General features: G+C 37.4%; 2 protein-coding genes across 5 annotated transcripts in view; one reads left to right on the top strand and one right to left on the bottom strand.

The window, feature by feature from the left end:
• The window catches only part of TSPAN12 (tetraspanin 12), a 290,076-nt gene that overhangs the window by 178,246 nt on the left and 89,729 nt on the right, over positions 1-22,101 (bottom strand). The gene's annotated exons all lie outside the window — the stretch shown is intronic.
• Positions 11,675-16,486, top strand: LOC123835355 (potassium voltage-gated channel subfamily D member 2-like). The gene is made up of 2 exons (XM_045864351.2): positions 11,675-11,974; positions 13,957-16,486. The coding sequence occupies exons 1-2, from the start codon at positions 11,772-11,774 to the stop codon at positions 14,132-14,134; spliced, it is 381 nt and encodes a 126-aa protein (XP_045720307.1). The 5' UTR covers positions 11,675-11,771; the 3' UTR covers positions 14,135-16,486.

The raw sequence follows: 22,101 nt of genomic DNA, 5'->3' as shown, positions 1-22,101 counted from the left end.
AGTTTCTCAGGACGGTGGTGCTAGATTTCCAGTATTCCTCACAGATACTATATCATTGTCCTTTATGGATAGATTTTTTTTCAATTTCCAAAAACTATTCCAAACCATGACTCTGGATACACAATCCTGGTAATGTAGTATAACTATAAAATATCATGAGAGATTTGGGTACAGTTCATAACTGGCTTTGTAGGTAATTACAGAACAGGATTTTAAGTATGCTTTTGAACAATGTTAGTCTTTTAATAGACTATAAAATCTCATAAAGTAACTCTTGTGAAAGTTTAAGCTAATTAGTATCATAACAGAGCATATTGTCCAGAGAACATGTTCATGTCCACCATTGCAGATCCTCTTCCGTTTGCAAAGAATCACTTTTTCAGCCTTGTCCTTTCTTGCTTCCCAGAATCCCCCTTTTTTGGACAGGTACCCAGCCTTTAACTAATTATTGTAGAAAAAAGAATAGTCCAATTAATACGGGAATATATGGAACTGATAATTCAACAAACAGAAGTTAGCAAAAGGCACCCTCTGAGCAGTTGGAGTCTCATGTAAGGCACACCTTTGGCAGGCAGAAATGGAGAAATTTTAGCCACAGGTGGCCCCTCCACCAGGGACTTTCATGCACACAACTGTGGTTCTGTCCACACATTACAGCCTTTCTCCTGGGCACACATGTACATTATTTAAAATAACAAAAATCCTACAAAAAGCTTAGTTTCCCAGGACCCATTCATCTCCATTCTAGAAACATTTTCTTTGATATAAGAGCCACCTATAATTCATTTCTTCAATGTAAAAAAAAAAAAAGAAAGAAAAAATCTACCTATATGGAAACTGTAGGAAGTATAAATCTGATTTTCAAATAAATTGAACTCCAAAATACCTGCATTTTCTTCAGACTTTGTCATCTGCAACAAGCACATCAGTAAAGAAAATCTTACAGTAATTTAGAAACCTTTTTGCACAAATAAATTCAGAATGCAAAAATAAATGAATAGGATTTTTTAAATACTGAATAATGTATTTTTAAATCATGATATTTGTATATCATAATTACTAGAGAAATTAATAAAACCAAATATAATAACCTAATGTCCGGTAAATACTCTGTGATCAATAAACTGATCAGAGTTATCTATGAAAGAACAGTGCGTATGGAACTAAGTTTCCTATTTTCCTTCCCAAGAGATTTAAAAAAAACAAAGAAACAGAATAAACATTCCTTAAGAGAGTTTAGTTAAGAGAGTTTAGGTTTAGGTTTATCTGGAACTGGGTGATTTGACAAGTATCAAATTTATGAAAAAAATGGCCAGCTAATTCAATCAAGCAAACAGTCCACTCGGTAAAAACATCAGTCAAGCTAAATAATAAGGAATATTACAAATGTTTTTTAGACCATATTTTTTGGTGTTTGGTCCCATTTTCAACTCCAAGCTCAAGCAAAAGCGTGAAATACATACAATATGCATTTGAGAACATTCCCCTGAGCATTTAGGGATACTTCCCTTCTTCTAGGCTCTTCCCCCAGCAAGTACTCTTCCTGCTTTCACTCCCTGTCCCCAATCTTAAAAAGAATGCATCATTTACCCATTTCTAGCAATCTTTGATCATTTCTTAACTAAACACTGACCTTTGGGTGAATATAGAACTGTGACATATCTCCTTCACCCCCCCATTGGTAATTTTGTTTTAATAGATTTATTTATTCACTCAGTTATTCAAAAAGTATTTATTGAGTAGAAACTGTTTGCCAAAATAAAGCTGAGTTGATGTAGTGACATTTGGTAGGGTTGATATTTTGAGGCAGGGAACCTACCCTGCTTTAAGATACAAATCACACCAGTCTATCATCTGCATATTTACAGGGCTAACTTGTAAGTAATTATGTATAATAGTAATAGTAATTATAATTTTTAATAGTGCTAATAGCAAAAACAACCCTCTCTAGATTTTCTAGTATATCCCAAGTGCATTTTATATCTGTTATTTATATTTCCACAATCAACTCACAAAAGAAGTGTTATTATTTCCATTTTACAGATGACATGCTTATGCTTACACACCTATTGATTAAAGTCTAAGACAAGAAAATTCTGGCATCATTAGAGCTATGTATCTTTAGGGATTTTTCTACAGATAATTCTAAATACAGTGAGAAGTTTCGAATCAATGAGCCAGTGTACAGCCAAGGTACAATATAAGTAAATTTTTTACTTGTCACATAAAGATGTTGACATTGATATAGAAAGAATTTACCAATACTCATTTATCACACTTTACTCTGGTGGTTCTCAAACTTTAGATTCATTGGAATTATCTGACGAGCTTGTTAAAATACAGATTGTTAGACCCACCCCCAAAGCATTTGATTCAGTAATGTGGGATTACAGTCTAAAAATGTGCATTTCTAACAAGTTCCTAAGTGATAGTGATCCTGCTGGTCTGGGAACCATACTTTGAGAAACATTTGTCTAGGACATTCATTAATGTCCAAATAAAATAATTTTTATAGCATTCTAGAATAATTAAAATAAGTAATACCCTGTTAGAACCTGAGTATGATCTCTCTTAGATTAACCAATATTAAAAAGTGTCACTTGGTCCCTATGCAATATCTCTGTGGGTAGCTAGGTTTTTTTGTCTGTAGTTTAAGAACCCCGATTATCAACACATGTAAGAATCTGGACATTATATACTTCTTGATCCACTCTGTGTTTCAGCCTTATTGAATCACCTACTTCTGCCCTTAAGTCTCCATTCCATCCCCACACCACCTAATGTAGCCACCTGGCAAACTCCCACTCAGAATGCAACACTCAGCTCACATATTACCCATTTAATGAAAATTTTCCTAAATGATGTGAACACCATTAATTGCTCTATTTTCTCTTCTCCCACAATTTTATGCATACTCTGTTATCATGTATTACGCTATATTCTCCCTCTCCATTCTTCTGAGTGCAGTGCCTGGCATAAAATAGGATTTAATATTTGTGTAATAAGGAAAGAATGGACAACGAGGTCTTGTTCACCTTGACAGTGTCCTCTATTCCTAGTGTAGGGTGGACATTCTGAGGACCAGTTGAAAACAATATTAGGAAGAATGATTTTTTATCTCTGGTGACCTCCTACATCTTTCAGTTCTTACCTCCTCCCACTTAGAGAACTCTCGCTGCCCTCTCTTTCACTGACCCATCCAGTATCCCTTCCACTGACCCAAATGCCAGCACGGTTTCTACCCAGCCCTGTCATCACCAGGATTCACTGAGCTCCAGAACCAGGTGGGAATCTTGTACTACCTTCCACTGATTTCCTCCCTCTCTCTCTTTTTATTAGTATTTGGCACTAAATTGCCTCATTTCCAGGGGAGCTATTTACCTTAACAAATGGAAAGATTCCAATAAATGTCTTAAATTTGTAAAAGCTGATAAAGCTAATATGCTACCTCCACGTAAGGCATTTTACTGAACCTTAAATGAAAGAAACAAGTCTAAGTAAAATTTCCAGAATAAATGGTACATGCAGTATGTGGGGTGATGTTTGAGGAGTGAGGAATTGCCTCACATTATAAAGGAGAAAGGCCTTCGCTACCTCGCTTTGAAAGCTACCTAGGATACCTTTATTTTTCAAAAGTATTGAAAACAGTTTGTGATTTGGCAGCAACATGGTCCAATGACTTCTCACTATCTACCTCATACCTCATTTAGAAGATAGATCGCATTTAAGAACACTGCTATCTCAACAGTTTTTGGCTTATACTGTACATATTTCTCTGACTGGGTCCCCTGCCTCTGGTCCAGAGAATACATTGTAAAGTTTATGTAATGTCGTTTGGTGCAATTAAAAAACAATCTACCTGCTGAAAAACTGCTGCATACTAGCCTCTGACTACTCCACAGTAAAGGGGTTCTGTGTCAAATTAGCTTGAGAAAAAGTGTATACTATATCCCCCCCTTTTGTCTCACAATGAACATCCACAGTGTATGTTGTAAGGAATCCAACAGCAGAGAAACCTGTTTAACCTCTCAGCATTTCCCAAACTTTTCTTGACCACAGAACCAGTTGTTCATTTCATTAGGTTGGTTTGGATTTTGCCCATAACACTTACTAGTTCCCTGAAACCCAACTTTGAGAAATCTTTCTGAGTTTAGAGAATTAAGAAGAAAACTGAATTTATCAAGAATTGAGATGTATGGGGAAAATGTGCTTATGGGACAATTTATTTTTCCCAACACCATTGATGTTTCTTAAGGCAGATAAAGAATTCAGAAAATAACTTCAAAGCTATTTTTTTACACAGACAATATAAACCTTTTGGTTTAATTAAAAATTTGGAAGCCTCCTATTTTCCAAATAGGCTAAAGTATTTACTGAAACCTTCCTTTCATTCCATAATATTTGCTGGTACTTGGCATGGCCAAGAAGTTGTATTTCCTACAAAACTGGGGGTGGGGGCTACGAGGAATACATTTCCTCTTACTAGTGGATGGTTTTCTTTTAACCTCCCATTCGCACAGCCACCCTTGCCAAGATTGTCATACTGAGTGGGTCAGAGTAAGGTGATTTTCTAAAATATCTTTGTAAAAGAAATTTCCTCAATTACCTACTGAAAGCAAAGATGTAATCACAGGTCATAAAAGCTAGCATTATTCAGCAGACATTTGGTGTAGTGCTCCACAAGACCAATTAAACCAATGAACTCATACAGGATTGTTGTAAAATGAAAGAAAAATCGTGATTGAAATTGAGATGGGAGGTTTTTTCCTAACATAGTACATGGCTTAGCAAAATGGCTGTTCTGTCTCTAAAACAACTGCTTCTTTTTTCCTAAGCTTAGAACGACTCTGTTGTAGTGGTCGCCACCATATGTACGCTTTCCCATGTGGGAAATGCACGTCATTTTCCTTTGCTGGACAGTATTTTTGGTTAATGTAAATAAATTTCTCATTTATAGAAAAATGTTTTCTAATACAGCTGCTAAATGCTTGGAGGATGACATAGGTGAGACTAGTAGCTATGATATAGGCAATGCAATTATATGCAGTAGTTATCAAAGGAAGGAAAAAAGGAGGGAGGGAGGGAGAGAAGGAGGGAGGGAGGGAGGGAGGGATGGAGGGAGGGAGGGAGCAGGGAGGAGCGTCGGGAAGAATGAGACCAGAAAAGGCATTGAATGTTTCAGGAGACCAGTGAGACTTTAGGATTCAAATTTCAGCAATAATCCTTTTCTGGAAATCAAATGTATATTTAAATTACTTATTTCTGAATTATTACATCAATTCAAAGTCGTTTCCAAAGGTGCTTGTCATTTCCCATTGTTTTATCGAGACTGGCATGAAATCCGGGCTGCGCAGCACAGCTTTTGAAGTTAAAAATTTCCTACCTTCCACCTTCATGCTCTTGTATTGTCTCAGTACTTCGAGTGATCTAAACAGTATGCTGTCAACAAAGAGTGAAACTTGTCTATTTTTCTCATCATTTATAAATATGACCTTTGTACAAAGTATCACTTTAACCTGGAATCAGCAAACAGGAAGAACAAATTCAGAGGAAGAGAGAAAGGATGGAGTCGAAGCCCAGATGATATGTGAATGCTATTTTGAGAGCTTCAGACCATCTCGGTGCTACTCTCAAACCCTGTGAGTGGAAGGGCATCTTGGTACAACGTTGGAGGGAAGTTTGGTAAAACCTATCAAACAAAACACACACGCACACCCTTTGATCTAGGAATAGTTCTGCTTCTGGAAATTTGTCTTACAGATAAATTCATCATGATGTTCAAGGCAGGCAATTTAAGCAAAAGAGGCTTTAAAAAATTAATGGTAGTTGGCTAGCTAAATAAACGGTGCTTTATTCATTGGTATATTATATATTTGTAATGAATGAGGTGGATCTATATATGTAGATATGGAAGGAGTTCCAATCTGGATTAAATGAAAACAGCTGAGTACAAAGGAGTATGAGGCGTATTGTCCCAACTGAGTAAAAATATGTGTGTATAGATGTATGATTACATATATGTATATATACATATATATGTGTGTGTCTACACACACACACACACACACACACACACTTGCTTTTATATGCCTAGAAAATTTCTGGCAAGATTCTCTAGAAATATTACCAGTGGTTCCCCTGAAGCATAGAATTAGGGCAGCTCCAGGGTCCAGAGAGACTTACTTATTTTTGATGCACTTTTGGATTAATAAAATTTTGTCATATGTATATATTCATTTTCCATTTAAAAGAATCTAGATAATTTTTAAATTTTTATTAAAAAGAACATCCCAGGGCTCGAGACTACAGATAATATTCATCTGGGTTGTTCAGAATGGTAAAGAAGGAGTCTTTATGGGGTAATTCTATAAGAACTTAACCAAACCAGTTGTTTTCTTACATACACTTGCTAGATATACAATCATACAAACAGAATGTTCACCAAAATAGTGCCCTCCAGTAAGTGAAAACCAGACTCATTCCATGACTCATTCCAGATACAACAGCAGTTCTAAGGGAGAATGGAATACCAGAAATCTGGCTAAACGGTCAGTTTGCTCAGTAATATCACTTTGGTGATCTCACTGTAACTGTGAACAATCAAAGTAACCACCCTAAGCCCTCTAAATTGAAGAACATTCTCTGTGCAAAAATGTTTTAAAATTAAAAAATAATGTTATAAATCTCCTTGGAGTGGCTCACTATGCTCTCATTTCAACAATTCAAGAAAGAACTAGAAATCAGGGGCACCCGGGTGGCTCAGTCGTTAAGCATCTGCCTTCGGCTCAGGTCATGATCCCAGGGTCCTGGGATCGAGCCCCGCATCGGGCTCCCTGCTCCGCGGGAAGCCTGCTTCTCCGTCTCCCACTCCCCCTGCTTGTGTTCCCTCTCTCGCTGTGTCTCTCTCTGTCAAATAAACAAATAAATAAAATATTTAAAAAAGTAGAAATCAGGTAAGCATGCTCCTAGTATGCACCAGTGTCAGTAGAAAAAGTGAATAAATTAAGGATTTTTTTTTTTTTTTGAGACTCCATGTTATTCGGCATGGGGTCTACATTGCCCCATTTAACAAAATAATTGCAAACAATAAATTGATATTTGAGAGTACAGGGTTTTTTGTTTGTTTGTTTGTTTTTTAAACCTTTTAAAAGGCAGGAAGGAAAGAAGGAGGGAAGCAGGCAATTGGTTCCTGGAATGTATTTGCTATTTTTAAAAGGACATTAGTTTAAATGAAAATGATTTGGAAGCTGGTTTGCTAAGTCTTCATTTCATTAAATTACTCAGATTGGGATAAGTGAAAATATAAATAATAAAGGAATGCTGCCATTTTTCTCCTAACACAATTGACAGAAACAATAATGAAATAACTTGATCTCACTCTAACGACTTAATTACAAGTCTTAAGTGCGGAACCCAACTCCAAAGTAGTTAATGGATCCTACTGAAGAAGTTAAGGAAAATAAAGTACTGCAATGGTGAAAATGTAATTTTCAGTAATTCCATGTGAAAGCTAGCATACTTTAAAAACTGTGTACACTGAGGGGCGCCTGGGTGGCTCAGTTGGTTAAGCGACTGCCTTCGGCTCAGGTCATGATCCCGGGGTCCTGGGATCGAGCCCCGCATCGGGCTCCCTGCTCAGCTGGGAGCCTGCTCCTCCCTCTCCCACTCCCCCTGCTTGTGTTCCCTCTCTCGCTGTGTCTCTCTCTGTCAAATAAATAAATAAAATCTTAAAAAAAAAAAAACCTGTGTACACTGACATTAGCATGACACAAGAGTGCATTCACTGTTTGTAGAAAACAATTCTTAAGTATTAACACAGCATTTATTTTTCCTCTTGCTTCTAGAAAGCCAGACTGGCCAGGATCCGAGCAGCCAAAACTGGAAGCGCCAACGCTTACATGCAGAGCAAACGGAATGGCTTACTCAGTAACCAGCTGCAGGTACGGTCAGGCGTCTCCCTTTTTTTAATGTTCGATTGATCAGTGTAATATTGACTTACTTCTATTTAACCGTATCATTTTATTGTGGGTAATTAGGACAGTGGCTACTCAGACAACAGAAGCGTCGTCTTTAAATAGCCCTGCGCTCTACGGTCTTGCCGGTCGGTTGCAGCAGGTTAGGACTCGGGCTATGAAATGTTGCCAGTGATTCACGACTCCCACTCGGGATCGGGCAGTACTTCTTTACTATGTTATGTACACAAGGGAAAGGTCAGAAATTCTCAACTCAAATACCTATTTTTGTTTCAAAATTATTTGTGTTCTTTAAAATTGGTTTGAGTGGATTAAGATGTCTTACTTCTTTATGGAGAGGGAACACCATTCAGGGTTATAAAGCTCACACGGTATGAAATACTAGAGAAACAGTAGCTTTTACCTCAAAACTGTCCTTTAATATTTAGGATTCCAGTCATCGTGCCATCAAAATGGCTTTTATGTAGGGGAGCATGATCATGGTTTCAGGATTACCTAAGTACGAGATTAAATTTTATTATCCAAAAAATATAGCTCCCAGGCTTTCAAAGGTAGTCGGGAGATGAATGAGGAAAAACTATTTAAATTTTCAATTCAGAGAGGCAAGTCTAAAAGGCCAGACCGCTAATGTGACAGGAACATAAAGGCTGATTACCAAAATTAAAAGCAACTGCACATTTGTCCCTTTTTAGTTAAAAAAAAAAAAAATTAAAATGCTACCATTTAATCTCAGGAAATAGGCTAGATCTCTCTGTGGAAATGTGTAGCTGAGGTTCTCATTGTTTGCAAATAAAATAGAAAGCACTTCTGTCTTCTGTGTGTTAACAGTCCTCAGAGGATGAGCAGGCCTTTGTTAGCAAATCCGGCTCCAGCTTTGAAACCCAGCACCACCACCTGCTTCACTGTCTGGAAAAAACCACGGTAAGGAAAAGGCACGACTGTCCGCCCCTGTACTGAGGAAGTAATCCCGTTTGCTTTTGTGAATTCTTAATGCTCCCAAGTATGATTTCACTGTCTACATTACTGGAAAATATACTAAAAATGAAAAAAAAAAAAAAAAAAACCACGGATATTTGAAATTGCTTTGAAATACTAGAGTGACGTTTCAACTTGGAAAGTATTTTAGAGAATTATCTAAAGTGTTTTTATCTTTAGTGGTTATCTTAACTTTAGTCTGAAATGTCAGTTTAATGCGGATGAAAAGTTGTTTCCCAAGAGGTGACTGCAGGTCCTCCAAAATATCATTTTTCCCCTGATTATGAAAATGCTGATTAAACGAAAACCAATGTAGTTCAAGTGTTCCTGACATCGAGATAAAAGGAATACCAATAGCAGTAACAAAAAAATAGAGACTAACTGAATATAAGCTTTTCTTTCATTAACAGGTTGTAATGAATAAGATAGGTAATAAAAAACTGTGTTCCCATAGGAAAAATGACACATATCATCCCTGGCAAGCCCCTTGGAGCTGAGGCTTGAGTCTGCATTTCTCTGTTTAGAAGCTCTCAATCAGATCTCTACTTTAGCAAAGGCACCCATTCCCTAGCTGGCTTGTCAAAAGGGGCCACAGTCTTTGACCACAAAGCAGAACAAAACTTTTCACCGTATTGGAATCAGTTCTGCTCACTCACTCCCCAGAGGTACATCCTTGTATTCTCAATTCCAACATATCACCCGTGCATTTTTTTCATTTACCTATGTAGTCATTCAACAAATTTGTATTGCTTGCCTACTACGTGGTAGACAGTGAGCCAGACCCTGGAGACGCCATGAAGTCAGGTGTGGTCTCTGCCCCCATCAAGCCTCCACGGATGGGCCAAAACACCGATGTTCCTGGAGAAGGGTCATGAGCGCAGAAGGAAAAATGGGGCCACAGTGCAGTGACACAAAGAAGGTGGAGCCATGAGGAGACAGGATCAGACAAGGTTTCCTGGAGGAGCTTGCAGGATGACTAGGAGCTATTTGACAAAGAAATGAAGGGGCTAAAAGGTGATGTGGGCACCAGAGAAAGGCTAGAACTTGGCCCCAGAGGAACTGAAAGAACTTGAGGGTGATCAGAAGACAGGGAGTAGAGTGACCCAGGAGGAGACAGGGGAAGTCTAGATAATGGCTAGCCTTTGAAAGCATGTGAAGAATTTTGATCTTTATCTCATAATAAATGGAAAGTTATTTGAGGGCTTTTAACAGGGTAGTTACATGATTATATTTGCATTTGTAACTAACGATCCATAACTTACAGGATAAGGTCTATAGCTTAGGATAACTCTTTGAGAGGTAAACGGTAACATTAACAGTCAGGTGTATTTATCTCCATGCTTTTTTATTTTCATTTTTTACTATTTTACCTTCTATTTTTACTATTTTACCTCTTAAATAAAAAATTATTTAACACCAGTTATTACTGTTTAAATTAAACTACCTACAGAAATAACCAGCAGCGGAAAGACTTCTTCACTTCCAGTCACTGATGTGATAAATTAGAATCTCATGCATTATATACTTGTATTATGTGTGTGAAATGTGCATTGTAAAAGAAGAAAACAGATTGTGAATCCTTTGTGGGCTATATTTTTTCCATAAGACTTGATATTGAAATTCATTTCTTAATGAAACTCTGTCTTATCTGGTCATATTATTCTCTGGACTTTAAACAGTGGAATCTTAAATTTCATTTACTTCAAAATGCTTGTCTCAGCAAGGAAATAACAAAATGAGTAACGAAAACAATACATTTTTGCTGTTGGCCAGTGAATTGTTTCCATTGTTTCACTAATATTGTAGGATGAGAGATGGTTACGTGGAATTTGGCATGTGCAAAGCCTTCCATTACAAGATTATTCCCACCTACGCAAAGAAAAAAAATAGTAATTGAAGTCGCTCTCCTGCAGTTCAGACCAAAATGTTTTCCCTTACAGTTATGAGGTGAAATTCTTATATAGGCATTTTAGGAAGTGATTCTTTATTAAATATCCCAAAAGCAAAATTTGCACTGTGGTTTTTCTAAAATGTGGCATATGAAATGATGCCCATCACTGTGTGCCTCTTGGCTAGGAGAACTCTGAATAGAGGCAGAGGTGGTGATGTATCATGAAGATAAGGGAGACCTCCGAGTTCAGTGCTAACCCCTTCTGGATCAAACACAAAGTGGCACATTTTGCAGTATTTTTACCTATTTAACTAATAAGTCACTTGTCTGTACACTGGGAATTTTAGAGGAGCCTCTAAAGAATTAGAAAGTATCTTCGGGATCCCATTTTCTAATTAAAAGATGGTTTCAATCCCACATGAAAATATTTGCTAATATACAACAGACTATCTAATTTGGGGCATTCTATTAAAATAGTCTCTCTTCCATAATCCAGTCTGTTTAAAAAAGAAAAGTCCGTGTGAATTGACACATTCACCGTGAGCAGCACTGTCTTATATGCGTTTTCACGAGTTTTCTTTTTCCTTCCCGGAAATGGTGTTTCAGTTAACACGTGGTGTTTCAAGACAAAGTTAGTCCGTGAAGAGATGCATCCTAAATCAGCCTGCAGGTGTCCACCTCGAGGGCTGACTAGGGAGATTTTCCTTTCGCACAAATACCGAAGGTGGCTTCGATATTCCAGGCTTTATGAAAATGGCCCTCGCTGCCCCTTGGCTCGTCTCAGTGTACGGGCATGTTTGAGTTTTTCAAAGTAAAGCCATTCGTCTCCTTTCGTAACGTCAAAATGCCTTTCTGTGCCCCCTCCTCGCGTTCTCACCGCTGCGGAGCAGAATCACGAGTTTGTGGACGAGCAGGTCTTCGAGGAGAGCTGCATGGAGGTTGCGAGCGGAACCCGGCCTTCAAGCCACAGCCCCTCTCTCTCTTCGCAAGGAGTCACCAGCACTTGCTGTTCACGACGACACAAAAAAACCTTCCGCATCCCAAATGCCAACGTGGCCGGAAGCCACCGGGGCAGTGTGCAAGAACTCAGTACGATCCAGATCAGATGTGTGGAGAGAACCCCGCTGTCTAACAGGTACCCCAGGGGAACGTGTGTGCGTACACACACCTGGGCTCCGTCCCAGGGCGTAGCTGCACCCGCACGCACGTTGCTGCCTTGGTGTATTTGGCGATTTGGGGTGCGGCAAGGGGAGGGGCGGGGGGCGGGGAGTACTTTTTATTTATTCGTTTATTTTTAACTAATACACCTTAGAAGCACCGCGGCATCTAAATCCTAGGGTTTAGAATGTGGCAAGACCAATACCACGTAACAGGTAGGGAAATGGATCCGCTATGATACTCCCGGAGTCAGGAGTAGCTGTTGTATAGCACGACCTGTAGAAAGAAGCCAAGATGGTCAGGCATGCACAACTGTGCTTCTGCCCCTTTCACTCCACCACTTTTTCCTATCTGAGCAGACAGCTTTATATTCAGGAGCCCCCTGTGTAAATGCAAGGAGCCTGAAGTGATAGATAGTCAACACTACTAACGGAGACAAATTAAATTGACATTGATACCATTGGAAAGTACTCAGCAGCGCCTAACAATACATCAACACCTTCAATGTAAGAGTGAAAAACAAAACCATGCCTACACAAATCTCTTGAATCAATATATAATTTTTTTTTTTTTTTAGATTTTTTATTTATTTGCGAGACAGAGAATGAGAGAGAGAGAGCATGAGAGGGGGGAGGGTCAGAGGGAGAAGGAGACTCCCTGCCGAGCAGGGAGCCCGATGTGGGACTCGATCCCGGAACTCCAGGATCATGACCTGAGCCGAAGGCAGTCGCTCAACCAACTGAGCCACCCAGGCGCCCGAATCAATATATAATTTTGATCACAAAGATATTTTGGCCCACAGCAAACACAAAAATCAATCCAATACAAAAAAAGATAAGTGAAATGCTAAAATTGTTCACGTCTGGTTCATTCATGGACAACTGAAGTGAAATTTTTGTTGCCATTTGCCTTTGCTTCTCTTTCTTTGCTATTTGTTTTTACCACAAACATGTATGTGTAATAAAAAGGAATCCATTTAAACTATACAACTCAATAAAACGATCAATTTCTGCCAACATAATTTTGCTTTGTTCTTCAAATTAAATAGCTATGTTTTTATATTAACAATCCATTAATTCAGTGCTACTCCTTTGTTCTCATTCAGCAATCTTTGTGAAAAACCTGGATGACATTCTGAATTCAGGCTATGTTGATTTACATAAATCAGATGTCTCTGGGACCAGAATATTAAATTTTGGAACAATGAAAGGTTTCTGTCTCTAAGATATTCTACCTCTGCATTGTTTTACATCCATTCCAAAATTAAGTAGAAAGCAGAGAATTGTTCAGAATGAAAATTTTAAGACAAAAACATCTTAAATAAGATTTCCATGAAAATAAGGTAATTAGATTTAAGTAATTAGCATCCTGTGTATACCCTCCTTGTTCCTCTCCCCTTTGACCTCCCTCCACATGGAGTATAAAACTCACGCAAGAATACCACTTGGGAAAATCTGGAATTGTCGGTAATGGCTAACTTTTTAGAGGTTCTTAAAATTGGCTTTAAGAGCTTTAAGGGCATCATCTTTCCCCAAGAGACAAGATAGTAAAATGACTCTGAGGTGACAAAAACTGAAACACATTCACAGAGCATTGAGGTGCATCTCTTCCATATGAGCATCTCAAACCTCTCAGAGGTCCTGATTTTACTTTGCCCAACCCGGGCTTTCTAAAACTGACCCGATTCCCTTTCTTGCATTTTTGTAGAAAACACTTTGAGAAACACTGATTGAACCAAATTGATCTGGCTCTTAGACACTTAGTTAACATTAATGACCTGGCTAATGTTCATTTTGACATATATTATTAGGTTTGGTACTTCATTTTTAAAAAATCATGGTGACTGGTCTCGGATATTTAACATGTTACTGATAGACATGAAAACACATCCTTCAGTTGTAGGGAAAACATTGTTTCAGTCAACAACTTACTTTTTAAAATCTATTTCTTCCTCACCAGCCGATCCAGTTTAAATGCCAAAATGGAAGAATGTGTTAAACTAAACTGTGAACAACCTTATGTGACCACAGCAATAATAAGCATCCCAACACCTCCAGTGACCACCCCTGAAGGAGACGACAGGCCAGAATCTCCGGAGTACTCAGGAGGCAATATTGTCAGAGTGTCTGCTTTGTAAGACAATTGGAACCAGGTCTAAGAAAATCTGAGCTCTGGCTGTGGAAAGAATTCCAATGTGGAAGAAAGAAGAAATAAATAAACCTTTTGCAGATGAAAACAGCAAAGCAAGAAGGTTGGCAGTGAAATAAAAAACAAAGCTTCCAAACCTGAGGATGGAAATAAAACCACCAAATGGCATTTCTAGACAAAGTTGACCTGTTATACAGAGGAAGAGTCTGTGACCCTTTGACTTTGTGAATGAGCACAATGAAATGCCGCCTATCGATGCTTCTTATGATCTGAACTCTTTTTTAATAAAATAAATAAAACAAATCTTTGAACATAATGTTCCAGTTGAATGCAAAACAAAAAAATATGGAAAACATTTTGATAAAAATTTTTCCTGTTAAAACCATGAACATTGGCTATGATGAAGATTATTACGTGTTAAAAAAAAAAAAAAACTCCTACGACACATTTGTATTGACTGAAGGAAACCATCATAATGCATGCTAGAATTCTTTGAAGCAGTGATTTCAGTGTCCTTATGTTGTCTTCAGAATAGGCATGATAATCTATAATTGTAGAAAGGGGGAATTTCTGTGCACTTACAACAAGCTGATTGTTCATGTTCTATGGTGGGCTGGGCCAATAAACTCCTTTTAGAGCTGCGGTATTTCTCATGGGGATGCTCATTAGTAAATCTAAAGTGTTCAGATAGTTCAGTATTAATTATTGTTTTACCTTGCACCTAGATACTGGTACAACTGCAATAATTCATTGTACACCTGTTGTATCAGGAACCAGGATTTTTTGTTGTCGTACTTTCCAGATCTTCATAGACACAGTAAGAGCCACGTTCATAGAAACACTTCTGGTGTGGCCAGGTTTTAGGTAACTTTTTAATCCAAAACTATTGTGCCATAAATGTTTTTCAGTAATATCCTTTGGTCCACTGTGTCCCCGTGACAGTGCATTATCTGTTCTTGTACTTCTACAGCGCCTTTCTATTGGGTTTGTCGTCATCAACTGGACTAACATTTTGTAGTTCAAATGACTTTCCTACTTTTGTATTCCCCGACATACTACCTTGTAAGTAGATTACTATCATCAATCCCCTTATCAAAAATCAGGAAAAAGGAGTTGACATCTATGAATGATCTCTAACCTCTTTGCTGTTAGGGAAAAGCCCAGACACTGGATATATCGCTATGCGTTTCAGGCAAAGAGTAGGCTGGGATTAATATCACAAAATCAGTGATCCCAGAATATCACTTGATGTATTATTTATTTTACTTTAGATCTTGAATACATTTTGAGAATAACTAATGTGAATTGAAATGCAGAGATTAAGAACTAGAGTGCTTTATGTAGCAATATTTGATGAAAGCACGCTCTCTACGCCACTGGAGAAGGCCGCACAAATTCTTCGGAGAAAGGCTCCTGTACACAGCAAGGAGCAATTTTCTCCACTAAATCAGGAGGACAGGAGTTTGAGGATGCAAAGTTGATCTCTGTGTACATTTAAGTGAAAAGTCTTTATACCTTTTCACCTTTAAAATATATCAGCAGACATGTCTGCACGTGACAGTGTAAAAAAGTTTTATGTCAAATGAAAAGTTTTGTTCATTCCAAACCACCACCGTAAGAAATAACGTTTAGCTTCCGTACATGGAAAGAATTAATAATTATCCCTCTACTATAGAGATTTTAAAATGCTTATCATAATTTATCATAAAAAGGAATTAATTCAACCATTTTCAAGTAAAGCCAGAAATTCTTGCTTCCCATTTCTAGAATAGCTTCTAGAACAGTGCTGTGCACATGGTAGATCTTAATAAACATTTGCTGAATAAAAGTAAGATACACTCCACTATCTCTCGGGAAGAACTGGCTTTACTCCTAGTATGTCTTTTAAAAAGTTACTAATCTTCCTGGAGTGTGAATATTAACAATTATATTAACACCTGCCTCATGTCACTTTATGCTTCTAGAGCAAATATAGTGAAACGTCTTTGATGGCATTTGTTGAAAAAACTTTTTAAAAAGTAGACTAAGGAAACCACAATCAGGAATACTTAGGTCTTTTGATTCCCAATGAAAAGTTCTATTTTCATGTTCTTAATACTACATTTTAAAAAATGCAGTTAGATTATTTCAGTTGACAATTCTGTCTCCTTTTCAACTTATCATTTATCCCAAACTATTAATTCCTTTAGATTTTTGGAAAAGAAAAAAAAAACTTTTTGGTGTTTTAGGTGATTTAAAAATATACTGTGTTGGTGGTGAATGACTATTGATGACTGTGTGTTAAGTGCATCTGTATTGTAAGTGAAATGTAATTATTTCTGTGTACCATATGGAGTAACCAAGGTCATTGTTTTTGACAATTTTGTTTGAAATTCATATATCTTATTTCAAAGGATAGCATAATATCTGCATTATGCTGGAAAAAAAATAGACCTTTGGAGAATACTTAAATAAAACATGTGCATGCTTGAACAGGACAACATGGTTAGCTGTTGTTCTTTTTTCTTAGACTTCCTTCCTTTCCAAAATCTAAGATGTGTCATACCCATATTTGGGAGAACCTTCTAACATGTACAAACACAGAACCCATTGATTGTAACACTTAAGTCTAGTCTAAATAGTCTTAATAATAGACTAATCTAGATAGTAGATTTCTGCCAACAGTGGGAATTTAGGAGAGACATTTTTGAAAAACAGTTAATATCATTTAAAGATATAAGAGTGCCATTGCTTTAGATGATCCTTTTTGGAAATCTCTTGGCACCTACAACTCCGTAGCTACTAATTAATTTAAGTATATTACAAGGTTTTGTTGATCAGTACCCAAAAGAGGTAGTCTGGTTACAATCAGCTCTTTTTGTATGTGTGATACTTTTAGATAGAGTGCTCTCTGCAGGGTGTGACCCAGTTTATTAGCCTACACCCTATAAGCCACATGCCTTTTGGACAGTGTGGACCAGAGAGAAGGCTGTTGTGTAAACCTTATATACTTCTTGACTACTGCTACTTGAGTTAAGCAAAGTTGAAGCTCTGAGGTAATAACTTTGGTCAGAACTCAATCAGGTTCTTAGTCAAAGGTTCTTTTCTATTTAGGGAAGCAGACAAAGTGATTTATTTGTCTAGCTGTGTATATGTGTATTATATGTATATTTATATATATCTATTCAGATATATACACATAGATTTTTATTCATTTTTTTAAGATTTTATTTATTTTTGGGGGAGAGAGAGAGAGACAGCCAGCACAAGTGGGGCGGAGGGACAGAGGGAGAAGCAGACTCCCCGCTGAGCACGGAGCCCGATGTGGGACTTGATCCCAGGACCCTGGGATCATGACCTGAGCCGAAGGCAGATGCTTAACTGACTGAGCCATGCAGGCGCCAGGTTTTTATTCATTTTTTAAAAACATGCTCCTCTGATGGTTTCTCTTTAGTAGGAAACAAAAAGCACGGAAAAGTTAAGAGATTATTAGAAGAGGGAAAAACACGAAGTAAATAATGTAGTACAGAGAGTGATTTTAAATTGTGGTAAGTAGTGATCCTCTTGGTGGGATAGTCTCCTTTTTTTCCTTGTTAATTCTTTTCTTTTATAGTCCTTGATTTATTGAGATGCCAATCCTGCGTTAAAAAGCTTTAACACACCTCCCCATTCCTTCAACTGAGTTACAGTGTTGGCTTGGAAATAGGCTCCAGGGAGTTATATCAATGTCTGCCAGCACCATTACTCAAAAGAATAAGAAGGGTTCTTGATATCAAATACATGACTCCTCAGAGTTTCATAAGAAAGGTATCTCCTCTTCCCTGGAGTGTTATTATGTGTTTGTTTTATTAACTCGCAGGTACAAAAATGGTTATTGCTCTGCACTGTGTAAATTTCATCAGAATTTTCAACACAATTGAGTAGGCACATTGTATTTTTTGAAAAAAAAAAAAAATAAGAGCTTAAGTTGGACCTACATCAGCTGGTTGTGTTTAGGGTAGTAAAACATTCTCGAAAGAAATTTTACTTTTAAGGAATTATTACTTTTGAACAGCACATTTGCTTAAGACAATTATAAAATATATTTATTGCAAAAAGCTTTTAGTGGGAATAATACTACTTCCACACTTTCTAATTCTTTGTTCTTTACTATCCACTTTACCTTTTCCCTCCTTCAAACACTAATCATTTCTTTACTAGATTATTCTCTCCCTTTCCCTAATCATTTCCCCCTCTTTTTTATATGGAAATGCACTAGGTAACTACTGTCCATTTTACATATAATTCAAATTCTTGAGTGCCTCACATGAGCCAGACATTGTGATGGGTGTTGGAGAAATGGAGATTAAAAATCCAAACCAAATCCTCCTCGAGGAATTACATACTGGAAAATAGCTTGACATACTCTCTGCTTTACACTGCTATTCTTAATCCTACACTACAAGTATTTTTCTCTCTGCCATATTAACAGTCATTTTTTTCTACTTCAATCTCCTGAAAATGTGTTTTGAACAGAGGCTACATCAAGGTAATATTCTTCAAAGTACTTTCTAAAACCCTGTCATCATATGATTAAAATCCTCTTTCTGTAGGCCATGGTCCTCCCTCTATGGGGGTGCAGGGAAAGGGCACATGAATTCCCTACCTACCTGCTTGGAGAAAGATTAGAAAACAAGACATGGCAAAATAAAACAGGAAAGGAGGCAGAACTTGACATTTACAATTTGAGCTTGGTAAAAAACTAGACTTCCCCAAGTTTCCCCTCTGTCCTTCCTACCATAGTTTCAGGGGACGTAAGGAAAGCTATTAAAGGAGTTTTGCAGGAAGAGTACCAGATAAACTGCTGTGAATCCTAATGCTCCACTTCAAAATTTATTCATCTGATTAATCCCACTGAAATATCTGAGAGATACTCTGACAACAGACCAGTAAGTCTAGAGAGAAAGGTAAGTTTATCATCAGCAGCACTCACATAAAGGTGGGCCCATGTGGTCTGTGTCAGTTCCAAGGGATGGGGCTGGCTGAAGAAGGGTATTGAAGGATGGGTACCAAAGATGTGGAGAGAAATTTGGAGGAACCCCAGAACAAAGATGGGGGTGTTGACAAGGGCTACAAGTTGGCAGAGAGGCATCCTTGGGCTTTGATTCTAAGTTCAGCCTTCTTGGCTTTGATCAAGTTAGAGTTTTGTTAGAGCTACAAATTGTAACACCAAAAGGTATTTTTATCTTAATCTATGATCAATTTTTAATATTCAAACATCGACAAATTGCTCAGAGGTCTCCTGGGCTCCCTGTATAACAGAGAACAAAACCCTAAAAGAACAGAATAAAGAAGCGGTGCTGAGAAATGGGAAAGAGATTTGAAAGAGCCAAATATCTACCCTCGAACTTGGGTAGATGAATCTTAAATTTTCCAACCAGAGGCACTGGATACAAAATTTTCTTTTCTTTTGTTTTTTAAATAGAGAGCATGAGCGGGGGAGGGGCAGAGGGAGAGGTAAAGAATCTCAAGCAGGCTCCACACTCAGCAGGGAGCCGGAAGTGGGGTTGATCCCAGGACCCCAAGATCACAACCTGAGCAGATATCAAGAGTCCAACGCTCAACCGACTGAGCCACCCAGGCACCACTGGATATAAAATTTTCAAAAGTAAAAATGTCATGCACATCACAAGTTTACGTAGGACTTAATCTGGACTTCATGAGCATTATGTTTATTCCCAGCCCACCCAGTAAGGTACCAATGTACAAACCACAGAAGTAAAACCCAAATGTGTCCTTTCCAATACACAGTTCCTTTCTTCTGTAGGTTTGCAGTGAACACTAAACAATAATGATTATAACCATGATGAAAAGATAACAATGGTAATAATGACTGCTAACTTTTATTGTGTTCTAAATATATACCAGCACTGTGCTCATCACTTCATGGGTATCAATCCATTAGGTGATTGCATGAGCCACCTTTCTGTTGAGAAAACTTTAACACTAAAAAATGACGGCTCTGGATATTCTAATTCATACGCTATACATTTTTAAATTAAATCATGTATTTCTGTGATAGAGTTCTATTTTATAGAAATACACATGCTCTTTCTTTCTTTCTTTCTTTCTTTCTTTTTTTTTTTTTTTTGGTGTAAAACAAAACTGAAAGAAAATGGGGGCAGGAAGAAGAAGCCTGGTTAAATCCATGCTGTATTGGTTACAATGTCATTACCAAAGACAATCAATTTTTCTTCCCATTTTCTTTGTTCTAAATTTCTCTTTCTTGGAAAGTGTGCTACTAATAACTATTCGTGATTGACTATTGGTGAATTAAAATAAAAATGGAACCTAGCTGGGAAATACATTAGTGTCCTAATTGACAAAGATTTTTCCAACATTTCCATAGCATGGCATGCACACTGAGATAATTTCCCAGTAACAGAGAAAACATCCATTATCAGGGCACTTGGGTGGTATAGTCAGTTAAGCATCTGACTCTTGGTTTCAGCTCAGGTCATGATCTCAGGATCATGGGATCAAGCCGCACGTTAGGCTCTGGGCTCAGCACAGAGTTGGCTTGAGATTCACTCTCCCTCTCCCTCTGCCCATCTCACTTGTGCTTGCTCTCTCTCTCTAAAATAAATAAATCAATAAATCTTAAAAAGAAAGAGCATCTATTATCTCGCACTTGCTCCCCTTTTTGAACAAGGTCTGCCAAAATTTTCAAGGTTGTTGATCAAGAATGCTAACTGTAGCATCTCATTGGCCCCTAGTCTATGTCCTAGAGGCCTTATAATAATGGAACAGGAATATTTTGGAATTGAGGTCACTAACCACAATTCCCATCCTTCATTATCTTTTGTATCTTCTTCAGATTCTGGCAGGCAAAAATTCCAGAGGATGACCGTGAAGTGCCTATTGACATTCAATACCACATGCAAAATAAGGTGCAGAGAGATTTGGATAGGCAAAATAACCGCGTAATTCAGTATCCCAAATTAATATGATATAATTTAAAATATCCTTGGAGTTTTACGTTCTCACAAAGAATTCTAAAATTTTTCTTTAGGTCCTTGATATTTTTTTATTTGCTTCTCATAAAATAGAGAGCTTCAATAAAGGTGTAAACACAGACATTTGATTTATATGGAACTGTAGAAAATTTAATGTACCTTTTAAAATGGTACTTGGGATACAACTACTTGTCATAAAACTTCTTCCCTGGGCTTCATCGTTTGCTTGTTTTATGTACCAAAATAACATTGGGCTATTAATAATATCTCTTTACCTTCCATCTCAATCTTTCCTTTCCTACTTCTCAATGGGTAAATGTGTTAGTCATCATAAGTATTAACAGTGTGTGCAAAACTTCTTTTCCATGAAAACTTAAGTTGAAACTATGATTAAAAAGAAATGTATAGAAAATTTAGTATTACATATGGTTTGTCATTGTCAAATCCTACTGACAGTGATAATGAAGGGTAAAGATTCTCATTTCTGTTTTGTTTTTTTTTCCCCAAAGTAGGAATATACAACAGGTAAACCTTAATGTAAAAAAAAAAAAAAAAAAAACACATACACACTATATTTTGGAAAAGGAGACATATATATATATATAATATCAGATTATCAGATGGCTCCACTAGTATCTAAAATGAAATGCTTTATTCATCCAAATATGGGTGGGCCCACTAATGAGAGACTAAAAGAAATGGAGCCATCTGTGACTAGAAGAACCTGAAACCACATACTGTTTGGAAGATGCAGAGTTTGAAAGACCAGATAAATTTAACACCATGTCTGCTTCTTTGTCTATCTTACCTAGTATTCAGTTCCCTGGCCACGATTCTGAGAATGTAGTTTGAATATTCTGCATTTATTTATTATTAGACATAGATTATGAATTTTGTAGGATTATCTGAAATTAATTCAAGTCATTTCCCCCATCACCTAGAGCCTCAAATTATAACAAGTATCTCAACATACATTTAGACT

The sequence above is a fragment of the Mirounga angustirostris genome, unplaced genomic scaffold (assembly GCF_029215605.1).
Source record: "Mirounga angustirostris isolate CCGP_5_RB_7025 unplaced genomic scaffold, mMirAng1.0.hap1 SCAF_12, whole genome shotgun sequence".
NCBI classification, from domain to species: Eukaryota; Metazoa; Chordata; class Mammalia; order Carnivora; family Phocidae; genus Mirounga; species Mirounga angustirostris.
This window is presented reverse-complemented; position numbering and strand designations above follow the sequence as displayed.